The following is a 13837-nucleotide window of genomic DNA, read 5'->3' as shown; positions in this document are numbered from 1 at the left end:
ACTGGGACAGCATATGCTGGTACCTATTTCCTGAGTGATAACAGTGAATGTAGAGTAGGCACAGCTCTGAACAACAAAGCCTTGCCAGTTAGAGTTCAAAGACAGCATTCTCTGCACCCAAGGCAGCTGCCTTTCTTGTCCCATGCCACAAAAGTACGCTTCTTATTTAAAAGAAGCGGCATCTTTCATAAACAACCTTCTAAATAGACAGGGATTCAAAATGATAATTTTGTACAGAGCTTGCTATAATATAAAGCTCTGATCTCAACCCCCACTCCCACTCCACAAGAGAGATTTGGAACTTTATGATGCATTCCCACATAGCATGCTGGATGTTCACTTTGATTCAGATTGGAACAGGCTGGGTGTGTGTATATCCCATAATTCTGTGGCATGTTGAAAAGGAGCAGGATGTGCTCCTAGGCATGAGACCCAACTTTTCAAGGACCTCCACTTTCCACCTCTTATATTAGTGAAGCTCTGATATCTTAGAAGCATGGACGCAAATCCATATTTGAACTCTTTGGTGGATACCAACTGAACCAACTTATTTGCTCATTTTTAATTAGTAAGTAGTGAGTATAACTTACCGTAATATCTTGTCACCACTAGGGTTGCCATACGTCTGGAATTTCATGGACATAGCTGGGATTCGGCCATTGGAAATAGCGCCTGGGCGGAAACCACTCTGTGTCCAGGGAAATCAGGACGTATGGCAACAAAGGTGGGAAGTGTAGATTTTGGCAAATTTACTTAAGATTTTAGTGAATGCTATCCTCCTTCAGTTTTTCTTAGCTTTGTCAAAGGGATGACTAACTGTGAGAGTGAATCATTTATACCATTTTGATTAAATGAGAGATTCTACAAGAATATGTGTTTTACTTTAACTATAAATAGCAGCATGTTTATAATAATGTGCTAAAATAGCTTGCATTAACACTAAGGTAGTGGAGAAGATATCACATGCATTAAAATCCATTCCAACAGTCAAAACACTTAGCTGCATTCAACCCTGGGAATGTAGAAAGGAGGACTAGATTACCTGGCAGCAGTAACTGAATCCATTAAATAAGCATATGTATTTCTAGGCAGAGCAACTCAGCATCCTTAGTTGCATTGTGAATTAATTATCACAATAGTGCCTCAAAGGCAGACTTCTCTGTTTAAACTATTAAGATGGAAGTGTATGCAAGTCTGTGTCATCCATTGAAAAAGAATGCAGAAACATTTGCCAAAAAGCATGAACTCCAAATGTAGGCAGTCCTACCAAGAGCACATTGAACGGTGCTTAGTTGAGCACTGAGCCAGCTAATGGCACAAAATGAATGAATGAGGATCAGATTGCAGTCTTCTAGCTAGGTGGGCTTTTAGATATCATTGGAATCTTGTGTCAAAAGCAAAGAAAAACGTTCCATTGTAGCCACTTGGTTATATACATAAATAACTTTTTATTTATTTATTTTATTCCTTTATTTGGGGATTTTTATCTTGCCCTTCATAAAAACACCACCCAGTTCACACCTTCAGGAAATCTATGTTTGTAAACACACTTGGTTGAAACATATTGTGTTGAAGGTCGTGTGAAATGAAATGAAAAACATATTCTTGGGCGTGTCTTCTATAAGGGCTTGTTTATGCATGCAAGTCACTGCTGGTCATCAAGTGATGAACATGTATTTGTGAACCAGTCCTTAAGAACACAGAATTTTCAGGAATTGACACAAATGTTTTGTCTAGTTTTCTTCATTCAGTGACTACCTGTTACAGAGGTATATATTTATCCTTTGCCTCTCATCGCAATTGTATTCCAGAAATTTGGGGTTTTGAAGGTTAAAGAAGTATTAATGTGGAGTCCACACTTTTGATCATCATCATCATCATTATTATTATTAAGGATTTTCTTGTTTTACAGAAGTAAGTGTAATGCCTGGTTTTTTTCTCCATGTAACAAATCCATTTCATTTGTTGAGGCATTAGGGGGAGAAGAAAAAAAAAGAAGAAAAAAGAAAGGGGGTGGAGAAAAGAAAGATGGGTGGGGGTGGGGTCGGGTGGCGGTGTTTCTGTTATGTTTAATGTATGTAGAGTTTGGTGTCAGCGTTGCTTGTGTTGTTCACTTGTGTTCCTTTGGTGGTGAGAGAGGTTGGGGTTGGCCTAGGGTGTGATTGTTTGCTTGTGATTGGCTGTGGTGATCTTTGTTTTCGTGTGTGAGTGAGGTGGGTGGGTGTTTTGGATCAAGTTAGCCATATTGATTTGTATGCTGTTGGTGGATTATTGTCATTGTCCTGTTGGGCTGTGTATGTGATAAAGGGGAGCCATACCGGGGTGAAGGCGTCTTCTTCTGTTTGTCCCTGTGTCAGTTTCAGTTTATTAGTTAATTTTTCTAGCTGTTTCCCATACTATTTGGTACCATTGGTCCATACTTACTCCTGAGAGGTCTCTCCAGTGTCTGGCTATGATGCTTCTGGCTGCTGAGAGTAGGTGGGTTATGAGTTCTTTGTGGTGTAAATGGGCATTGTTGTCTTGGAAGATGTTTAGTAGGGCCAATTCTGGGGTGATGTCTATTACTTGCTTAGTTATTTTACATATTTCTTGTATGGCTGTTGTCCAGAATAGTTGGATTTTGGGACACTCCCACCACATGTGGAGGTATGTGCCTGTGGAGGTGCACCCTCTCCAGCATTTTGGTGAGGTTCGTGGGTGTATTAGCGCTAGTTTCCTTGGTGTTAGGTACCACCTGTAGGTGAGTTTCAGTGAGAGTTCTTTTCTTTTCATTGATATGGATTACTTTTGATCATCTTGAAAGATGAAATAAATCCTGTCACTAGTGTGATATCAGAAATTGTGTAATTAAAGTTTTTGCCCCCATGTACTTCCAATAAGCAGACCTTCATTTTGACAGCATCAAAATGGTCTCTGTGCCCTCCACCCTACCGACAGCCACTGCTGATCTCAAGATAGGGTGAGATTCTAAAATCACTTCCTTGCCTTCCTCTTTTCACCTTGGCTGAACTGCTGATCCAAGCACATATTGCCCTGATGCAGTTTGAACAGGAGGAGCTTCAAGATGCTTCTGATCTTCACTGGTGGATGATTCGAACCAGCCTCTGAGCATGTGTGGCACCAATTAGTCAGATAACACGTGCAGCGAAAGAGAAGGTAGAAGAGGAAAGGTTTGCATGCCGATTCCTTAATTTTCATTGTAAAAATGAGCAGGATAAACATACAACAACAATCCCTTTGAAACAAGAACCATTAGCCACTCTCTTAAGGCACTGTCATGTGCTTTGTTCTTATTTATTGCCTTTCAATGAACTTCCTACTCACGTACCGTACATTATTTTCATCCAGACTTGAGCTGCACAATAAATCAACCTTCCTACCTTTGTTCACAACCCATAAAACGTCTATAAAATAGCATTTAAAAAGCTGGCAGATGGCACACACTTGTACAACTGCAAAGCAAGATAAATACCATTCTGTTTGTTTTGGAGCATGGTAGACTGTTGGGGACTTATTGTCTCCATGGAAATAATGGCTTATAATAATGGTATGATAAGTAACATTTCAAAAGAGGAAATGCATTATCTCCGATTCTCAAAAACAGGGAGTTAATACTTGCTTTTTTAATGCAACTAGCAAATGTTTGGTTATCTACTATAATGTATGTATTGTACAACACTGCATATAAAAGCTACCAACATATTTTTGACAAAGAGTGATGTATCTATTTGTTGTAAAACCGCTTTCTTTTCCTTTCTGCTTTGATAGCACAGGGTGATTCCCCCCCACTGTTGTTAGGGCTGATCTATAGTGCAAGCTGCACATAAACAGAAATAGATTGCAAACCAGCTTCAGCCAGCACACTAACATGGATCCTTGCATGAATAGTAGTGGTGAACAGAGAACTCAGCTGCACTGGTTTATTTAAGTGTCATTTTCTTCAGTTAAGGAAAGTCCTACATCAATTAGTCACTCTAATGTCACATAAATACTTGCAGAATGGATCAGTACGTCCTATTTCTCATATATTTTCCCACTACTTCTTAACACATCGCCAGAGCAGTATTCAGGTGCTGTTGGCTCCAGAATTTAGCATCTTCAGTGTCTATTTAAAATACAGCAATTTTCTAGCCCTTAAAGATGTAAAATAGGTTCAAAAGTATGTGGGCAAAGCTTCAGAAGCCCGAAGGAGGACTGAGCAGTGTTTCTGATAGTTGTGACTTCTGGGTTTCCTATAGCTGTGATTTGATTTCAGCTGTTGTATTTTATTTGAAAAAAAATGCAGCATCTACGCAGATTTGAACTTAACTGCTGGCGTCACAATGCAACAAAATCCACCTATGTGTGCTGCTTTCCTTTGTGCAGCTCTTCCTCGCCCCACAAAATGTGACACTGAATTGCTTTTAACAAGAACACATGCTTCCAAAAGCAACCTGCTGATAAGAGCTTTGATTTGGGAAAGCTTCTCTATGTAATACTGTGGGTTATGAAATCTGTTGGATGGCAACAATCTACTTGGATTAGGACAGGATTTCATCCCTATCCTACCTCAGAAGGTTTTTGGATATGCCCCCTCTCTCTGCTACTTTTCAGTACTTCAGTGTCAGCAGATCCATTGGTAATATCCTATAGTCTTGTGTTCCCCATGCTCCCAAATGCAAACTATCCCCAGCATGTTCAGAAGGCTCATCTTCCAAGTCAGCATCATTGCTTTCAAGCCGAAACCCAGACCCCCAGCACATGCTTCCTAGCAATCAGCCACATGGTAGGATGGCGTGGACATCATGCTTCTGTAGTCTATGAGTGGCTGGGTAGTAGTAATTGTCCTGTCTGCGTTGCTTGATTAAGGGCGAAATCATCACCATACTAGCATGCAAACTTGCCATTGATATTGTATCTGTATGTTTAAAAACAGCATTAAAGTTAGGCAATTGAAAGCCATTTCAAAAATCTCTGATGCAAGCACAAGTTTGGATTTGGTTAGGTGTCATTTCAGGAAAAAATATATTAAGTATTAAATGTGAAAGGGCTTTTGGAAATCACAGAATGATCCTCCTTTCGTAACACACCTGAATCAGTGTGTGTGTCTCTCCAGCGCTCACAACACCCACATGGCTTCCCGTGCCAGAGAAAAGGGGGCCAGTCAGGTCTCCTGGAGGATCAGAGCTTTCCCCAGTTTCCAAACTCCCCCCCCCCTCCAGCTGCCTCCTAACTGCATGGTATTAATCTGAGGGCTGCAGTTTTTCCACTCTGTGCTAGAGCATTGAACAAGAAAAAAGGAAACCAAGCCAATTATGTTCTTTTGCTTAAATACGAAGCATAGGGACTGATATAACTTACTCAGTGAACTCTTGTGGAACAGGGCTAGCATCTATTTTCATTTTGCTTATAGTTTCCCCCCTATGACTTATAACAGGCATAGGCAAACTCGGCCCACCAGATGTTTTGGGACTACAACTCCCATCATCCCTGACCACTGGTCCTGTTAGCTAGGGATGATGGGAGTTGTAGTCCCAAAACATTTGGAGGGCCGAATTTGCCTATGCATGACCCATAACAAGTAGCCCACACCAATTTTTAAGATACTTGAATATTGTGCTCATTTATCCAAAATCTGGAAATGGAAAGTACTCCAGATGCTTTGGGCTCCTTTGGGAAGGATTGGGTGTAAATTTAATAAATAAATGAAGTCTAGATGGATCCCTGTCAGAATAGACTGTTCTCCTTTCGTCCCCCTCCAGTCAGAGGCAAGGGGAATGGTGCCAAAGCTACATCAGTCAAGAAATATTTTGTAGCAGAACTTGATTTCTCACACATTATTTCTTCCTCAGATAAATGTAAGGACAGCTTGCATGTGGACCCCCAATAAGCATTTAGCCCATTCAGCTACGAAAGGAGATTAGCATGGAGACAAAGGGGACTGTAGCTTTTGCCTTCCATCATCATAGATCTTCTGACTTTCTTGACTTTCAGAAAATGCAGCTGTCCTTGAATGCATTAGCAGAATGCATTATCTACATAACCCAAGTCTGAAACATGGTGTTAACATTCATCTTGAGAAAAGTGTATTCAGTTTCAGACCTCATAGGCAGCAAACACTGTATGTAAATACAACCACAGATATCATTTCAGCAATACTGCGGTTATTCTATCTATAGACTTCATAGGGCTTGGGAATTAAGAGGTGTTCAATTGCTACCCAGCCTTCTTAAACAAACAAACAAACTGCACAATCTTGCTAGGCCTGTGCTGAAGGGCAAATTAGTCCTCTCTCCTGTAACACAATTCTTTGTGTGATTAATTTGATATTAAGGGATGGTGGCGTGGCTCGGTGGGATAGAACCTGGTTTCCATGCATAAAATCCCAGGCTCAGTTCCTGGTATCTCCAGGTACAGCTGGGAGAGACATTTTCCTGAAACCCTGGAGAACTGCTGCCCATCACTGTAGACAATATTGTGCTAGATGGACCAAAGTATGACTCCATGTAAGACAGCTTCCTGTGCAATCACCTTATTTTTTAGGAAGAGCAATGTATGGTTTGAGTAATATTCATTCAGTTTCACAGCCTTGGCTTTATCACTTCAGTTCAGACACCTATGGCACACTCAGAAGCAACACAGCATTATATTCCATGGGTTTTACTCCCAGGTAAATGTGTATTGGATCAGAGCCCTGGCATCAAACCTTTGTTTTTAAAAAAGCAGCTCTTTATCTTCTCTGGAGTGTGGCCTGCATTATGTGTGAGCAGATTCCAGCTGCTACCGCTTTCTTTCTCACAATGCCAATTATAGAAGCAGTTCACAGGGAAGGTGTCCAGCTATCGCCAACACAATTTGCAGCTCGCTGCAGCTTCTGGAGTCTCTTTTCCTCTCTACCAAGGGGAGAAAAAGCAGGACTGCTTTCTTTCTCACATTGTTTAGCTCTGCAAATTTCAGATCTCACCTCAAAGCCAACAGTCTCTTTGGAGACGCTAATTTTAGAGCTGGATCTATAAGGTGCTGAACGTTTTCCGTTTCCAAAGAGAGGCAAAAAACTATTTCGGCAGTGAAAAACAGCCTGCTCCGTATAGTGACGGTTGTAGACGTTTTGCTATGAGTCAGAAAATCCAAGAAGCAATACCCCCCATCTCCCAATAGAAAATAAATAATTCCAGCCTTGTGAATTTTGTCAGCCAATAACTGCTGCCTGGAGGCAGCCATCTTAGGGCTTCTTCTAAACTAAAGATTTGTGACACTTCAAGTTGCTGTAGCCTTTGCTTCTTGCCTATGTCACAAAAGTCATGTGGGAGAAGCCCACAGTGCAACCAAACTGTGTGAAGGAGCTGTGTTGGGACTCTCCCACATAACTTGAGGGCTTTAACATTACCCGTGCAAGCCCACCTTCTTGAGAAACTCTCTCAGCCCAAACTCCAGGGATAGGGAACTTGGTAGCGCTTCCAGATGTTACTGGACCACAACTTCCATCATACCTGACCATTAGCTGGGCCAGATTCTTCTAAAGAACAATGGGTTCCCCACTCTTCTTATAGGCTAACGGTCACATTTCAAAATACCCTGCCATTGGCCAGTAGGATTCTGGGCTTCTTTCTCCCCTTGCCTATTTCACTGTCTTTTAACCTACCTCTTCAGTTCTTACCATATTGCAACAGCTGCTGTTCCACTCTAACACCCATTCCTTTCCCCTGTCCCATTTTATAGTTGCCTTTACTCCTGTCTCCTCTGAAGCATAAATCTCCTTTCCTCTTCAACAGCCTTGAAATTCTCAATATGAGTGGTACAGTGGTACCTCGGGTTACATACGCTTCAGGTTACATATGCTTCAGGTTACAGACTCCACTAACCCAGAAATAGTACCTCAGGTTAAGAACTTTGCTTCAGGATGAGAACAGAAATCGCACGAGGGCAGCGGAAGGCCCCATTAGCTAAAGTGGTGCTTCAGGTTAAGAACAGTTTCAGGTTAAGAACGGACCTCCGGAACGAATTAAGTACTTAACCCGAGGTACCACTGCATCGTTGAGACACATTCATAAAGGAGAGGTAAAACCAATGAAAATGCCCAGGCTGGGAACCATGATGTTTACTTACAAGTAAACGCCATATAGAACATAGGCTTCCTCTACCTTTAATACTTTTGCAGAAGAGGGCCCTTCCCAAGATGAAGCTGTTGGTATTCCTTTTACTTTTTTTATAAGGCAATTGTGAAAAGGTCCAGGGGGCATGTCATTTTTTTAGCATCTAAAGGAAAATTATGCATAGGGAAGGCTGCTGGTCATTTTAGGGTCAATTTTCTGGTGCATATTAAATATACTTAGTAACCCACAGCCAAACAAAGGAAACAGAGCCAGGCAACAAAACAGGAACTCATGCAATTCCATCTGAATCAATATAGATTTCCAGTACAGCTTAGAACAAAATACAGAAGTTCAGACAATACAGCTCTTCATGGGTATGTGGCCAATAATAAAAAGGCATGAATTCAAAGACAAAAAGGCAGCAGCAGCTATCAAGAGCTTCCATACAAAGAATTACAGCCAGTAAGCCAGTAACACATAGCAAAATTGTTTTTGGTTCCAAAACCATTTGTTTCTAACTTCCGTAATTAAGCCAAAATTAAAAGAATGCCTACCCTAACTCAATTTCCCCCATTTGCTCTTTTGCCCCTCCCCTTTTGACCAGACACAGGAACTAGACACACACTCATTTCTCAGAAGATAAACACATTGTAACTCTGCTTTGCTTTAATTATAACTATTTACAGAATGCGATGAGGGCAAGACATTCTGCAGAGCTCAGACCAAAGAAGATCAGATCCAGATAAAATGCATTTTTGTTGTCTGGGGTCTGCATAACAGACAACTGCTTCAGAAAAGATGACCTCCCACGCAGCCAACATTTTCCGATTTTTGAATTCTTAGGGTGTATTTGCAGATTTTGTTGATATTTTGCCTCCTACTTCACAACGGCATGCCCTGGATGGTTCATGAATGCAACAGTGAGAGAAAAGGCAGTTACCGTTTAAATAAGACACAGTTTATAGGTGTTGTGTGCGTGTATGTGTGGAGAGGGAATCAGATGTGAAGTATTAAGAAGACACCAGCTTGGTCAGTCAAGATTTGGCAGACATTCTTATCTAGGCTTTAGCTGCTTTTTGTCTTGAGGAGGAAAGATCTCCACCGCAAATGGGATGAAGAATGCTAAGAGATCAGTCACATCCTTCAATTCTAATGAGTATTCCTTTGCTATTTTCTCTGCAGTCCAGGTTTCCGGAGAGTGGAGATGATTATGGAGAAGGGTCAAGACTTCAACTATGGCGACTTTGCCTCTAGGAACAGACTGAATATCCAGGGGACCAAGATTGCCTACTTTTGTAAGTCTGCGTTCCTCGCGCTTAGAAGGAAGGCTTTCTCCTTTGTTTTTCACCTAGAGCAGAGGAAATTATATTAAAAATAGTTAGGTTTTAGTGTACAAGCTACACGTGCTCCATCCATTAAGGTAGGGGTAGGCAACATGGGAACTTTGGACTACAACTCCCATCATCCCTGGCCACTGGCAATGCTGGCTGGGGCTAATGAGAGCTGCAGTCCATGTCTGGAAGGCCCCACGTGGCCTACCCCTGCCTTTTAACACTCCCCCTTTCAACAGAATGTAACTAAAACATTCTAAACCCATTTCTTTTCTGAAAGCGGGACTTAATTGAGGAATTAACCTTCTCTGTTTGGCTTGCCTGGTGCCTGATTTGATGACCTTCATGGGCCAGGCAGAAAGGAGTTTTCTTCAGATTTTAATAGCTTTCAATGGCTGCTCAGGATTCTGTTAGCTCATAGGAGACGTTTTGCTCTAGGAGGCTTAGTTTGGTCAGAATCGAGGATACACTTCCAGAGTTAATGCTAAATAACATTACTCCTGGTTAATGAGGGCCATGAAAATTTGTGTCCTGGGCTTTTTAGACTCGTCTACCCATGGACTATCTGAAACCCAAGGGCTGCATTGGTTGCCAGATGTGAAATATATTTGCATTATTTTCAGCTCTCCTACCCCACTACACTGTTATAAAAAAAATGCTGTGACAGAGGATATGGTTTTTACTGATTATCCCAGGTAGAATGGCAGAGACTGCGAATGAGTTCTGCCTGAAACCCTGCAGAGTGGTTGCCTGTCAGTCTCAACCAGGGGTGGCTAACCAACCTGTGGCCCAATAACATCTGGAGGGACCACAGTTATCATAATCCCTGACCATTGCCCATGCTGGCTTGGATTTATGGAGCTGGAGCCCACCAACTTTGGAGGTCACTCTTTCCCTATCTTCACTACAGATCCTGAAAAAATATTATTCCCACTAAGCACACTACAGTATTAAAATAAGCCTAAAGGCATGGGATTCCTTTCTCCGCACAATTTCTCATTTCACATGCAAGCCCCAGCCTTCCAACCAATACACACTTGGGTCAGTAAACCCTACTGAACACAGAATGACTTGCCACTGAATAAACGTGTACAGGATTGTGATACTCACCCATTACCTAAACATGCTCACTTGCAATTAAGTCCTTCCTATTAAGTATGTTTGGGATTGCAGCCTGAGAAATCTCAGACAGATTCATCTAGGAACTATGGCATATTGACAGTTCCATCTTATGCATATTAAATCAAAAATAAGGCCCATTAAACTCAATTGGTATTGTATCATTAAGTGTATCATTGCAAACCAGAAAATCCAGAACCAGAGTACCTTTTCCCCATGGAAATAGCACAGGATTCTGCTCTATCTTTCTATCCTAAAATGCACTGGAGAATATTAAATAATATCTGGTTTATACCTGGGCTTAGCATATAAGATTTTTTTTTTAAGGAACACCAAAATGAATGGCGAAGGGAACTGTAAAACACAAGTAATAGCATATTAAGTAAAACAGGGAGCTATTCAGGAGGCCCATGGAATATATCTAGATCAGAGGTCAGCAACCTAAGGCCCATGGGCCGGAAGCCACCTGCGGAGGTCATTCGACTGGTGCACGAGCTACCCCCAAACCGAGCTGCCCATTTGTATGCTGCACTAAACTGGCACAGCGCGGTGCGGGGACTCGCTTCCACAGCGCCGAAAACCATGTCTGCGCATTGGCAGACACTGAAAATCACGGGCGGGCGCGTGATCCTGCCCATGGAAAAATCTCCATGGGACTAATCCGGCCCAGGCAAGATAAACCTTGCTGACCCCTGATCTAGACAGATGCAAATGTGATTCCCCCATTTATATAATAATTATAATTTGTCTGCATTGATAATGAGATTAAAATATGTACACACACAATCCAAGAGAGCAAAATGAGACCTAACATTACATGGACAAAAACTATGACTATGCTTGTCACTGGTGTGTTAAAGTGCTTAACTGGCACCTGCATATTCCAAGATAACCTGACTCACATGCATAACTGGATCTTTGGACTCAACATAGACTTCCTTTAATAATGTGTGAAGGTGGTCATCTTTTCTCTTAATCTCTTCTTGGAATCTGTCGGTGTCTAAGGAGTCTAAGGAGAGATTACAGAACACATTCTAAAGTTATATATTTCAATTCCCTTCCACCCCAGCTTAAGCAAAATATTACAACCCTCAGGAGAGTAGTTCATAATGCATGTAAGGATACGCCTGAATTAATACACACCTACTTTCACAACACACACATGTATATATTCCTGTACACTTCAGGAAAAATGCTTTGGCACTAGCTTTGAAGCTACCATTTCTCTCTCCCCCGTTTTCTCACTAATGCGCAAGATTATTAACAGTTCATCCAGGCCAGTGTTCTACTGTTTACAGTAAGGGTGAGGAACATGTGATTGTCAAGACTACAACTCCAATAATCCCTGGACATTGGCCACACTGAATAGGCCAACAGCATCTGAAGAACCATATATTCATGCTAGGTGGGGATATGAACCTGGATTTCATCAGTCTGACACTCTATCCACTATCCCACACTGGCAAATAGGGAGGCATCCTCTGCAATCACAATTTACTGTTTTAAGGGGCTCTCAGGAAGAGGGCATGCATCCTGGCTAAGTAAGCTAGTACCCACAGATACTCTCATAAACACTAAGAGTTCGCCGTGTTAAAAATGGAATAAAATAAATTACTGATAGCGGACCAGAAATTCCTTCCTTCCCTATCTTAACAGGATTCATCGCAAAACCGGCAAATATTTGATCTGCACCCCCGTTGTTTTAATTTAAGTTCATGATGAACAGAAATCAGGAGGGAGTGGGCAAAGCTTCGAATAACAGATGGTTAAGAAACCCAGCAAAACACTTGACAGATGTCTACATTGGCGCTCCCAGTTGCCTCCCAGGGAACACGCGGCTCTGCAAACGTTCATGCACTACAGCTCCCATCACTCCCCGATCGCTGGCCGTGGCGGCTGGGGCTGATGGGAATTGTAGGCTGGCAAACATTTTAAAAAACACCCTGCTGGTTTCCTCCACCAGTCCAGGGAGACTACAGCTCCCAGCTTGCAAATCAGGCCGGTAGGCCGCGGGAATACAGCTGGGAGGGCAAAGGACCGCGCGCGCAAGTCACTTCCAAATGTCCAGAGCGCGAGAGACGGCGCTCCCAATGTCACCAGGGCCCTTCCTTGGGCGCTGCGTCTGCGCCCCTTGCAAGAAAGGCCCCCAGCACAGAAAAGGATTCCCTTTTGCTGCAAATGGTCCGAGCAGCCGAGCAAAGGCGCCACAGGGCGGCTCAGGCACCCAGCCCCCTTGCTTAAGCGGAGCGGTTGTGCGCGCCGCGCCTTGGCTAACTCACGGTCTGCAGGCTGCGGGTGCCGCGGGGCTGGCGCGGGCTTGGCTTTGGCGATTTCCCGGTGGGCTCGGCTCTCCAGGTTGAACTTGCTGAACACGCGGGTCACCCTGGCGCCCATCATCCCGGCGCACTGCCGCCTCCCACTTCCGAAAGCGAGGCGGAGACGCGTCCTATTCGGGCATGCGCGCCGAGAAGCAGGGAGAAACAGGGCGCCCCATGGCGGGCGGGAGGCCGGGGTGGCGCCGCCGGGAGCTCTGGGTAGACCGGCAGCCGGGCGCATCGATCGGGCGATGCAGTTGCAGTTTGCTTTGCACTCAGTGGAAGGACGTGTGGACATAGACTTACCCAAGGGAGAGGCAGCTGTCCCCCCTTAATCAATAAAAAAACAATAAAAATACATAGCTAAATGAGGTTCTCCCCCTCCCCAACAAAACTATATCGAAAAACAAGATATAACTATAACAGCAGTGTTAGAAACTCAGATATGAAAGCTAGGAGCTAAACGGCACCTTAAACCTAGGTTATGGGCGCAACATTTTGGAGGCTACATTTTAATATTTTAATGTTTCAGTATTTTAATGTTGTATTTTAATTTTGTTTTTAAGTTGTAATCATTCAACTTGTTTTTATTATTGCTTGTAAGCTGCTCTGAGCCCGGCCTTGGCTGGGGAGGGCGGGGTATAAATAAACATTATTATTATTATTATTATTAACAGTGGAACATCTAGGCGTGCTTTTTTAATAACAAGAATACAAAGCCGAAAATGAATGACCTGCAGCTAAAATCTTAAGTCCATTTTTCACATGGTCTAGTCCTCATCTCAACACTGCAAAAAACAAAGCCATGCATCCCCTGTCCACCCCCCTTATATTCTTAAGAGGATCTCTTCTCCAGTCTTCAGAAAGTGGGCAGGCAGAAAAAAGCCCTCCTTTCCTTCAACTCTGCAGTTCTAATCTGAAAGCTTAGGCACAGTACTGCACCCAGAGCTCAGAAAATGCTTGCGCTAATGAAATTCCCTGTTGCAAAATGCATCTAGAA

The 13837-nt window shown here is 42.8% G+C and overlaps 1 protein-coding gene across 2 annotated transcripts; it reads right to left on the bottom strand.

The window, feature by feature from the left end:
* Positions 1-8369: 8369 nt before the first annotated feature.
* Positions 8370-12963, bottom strand: NDUFAF4 (NADH:ubiquinone oxidoreductase complex assembly factor 4). 2 transcript variants are annotated; one of them, XM_083434349.1, is made up of 3 exons: positions 12802-12963; positions 11425-11522; positions 8370-9420 (listed from the first exon to the last, which is right to left on the bottom strand). In XM_083434349.1, exons 1-3 carry the CDS (start codon positions 12917-12919, stop codon positions 9127-9129), a joined length of 510 nt encoding a protein of 169 aa, XP_083290475.1. In that variant the 5' UTR covers positions 12920-12963; the 3' UTR covers positions 8370-9126. The 2 variants fall into 2 exon arrangements, with proteins under 2 accessions (XP_083290475.1, XP_083290474.1); XM_083434348.1 differs by having other exon boundaries at positions 8721-9420; positions 11425-11531; positions 12802-12962.
* Between the last annotated feature and the right edge of the window lie 874 nt (positions 12964-13837).

This window comes from Podarcis tiliguerta (genome assembly GCF_965153285.1).
Source record: "Podarcis tiliguerta genome assembly, chromosome: 3".
NCBI lineage: Eukaryota > Metazoa > Chordata > Lepidosauria > Squamata > Lacertidae > Podarcis > Podarcis tiliguerta.
Note: the sequence above shows the minus strand (reverse complement) of the source record. Positions and strands in the feature narration are given on the sequence as shown.

Coding starts and splice junctions, on each gene's coding strand:
- NDUFAF4 (XM_083434348.1), bottom strand. CDS start 12,919: ATGATGGGCGCCAGGGTGACCCGCGTGTTCAGCAAGTTCAACCTGGAG. Junction 11,532..12,801: donor GCACCCGCAGCCTGCAGACC/GTGAGTTAGCCA, acceptor ATCTCTCCTTAG/ACTCCTTAGACACCGACAGA. Junction 9,421..11,424: donor CCAAAGATCCAGTTATGCAT/GTGAGTCAGGTT, acceptor CCTCTGCTCTAG/GTGAAAAACAAAGGAGAAAG.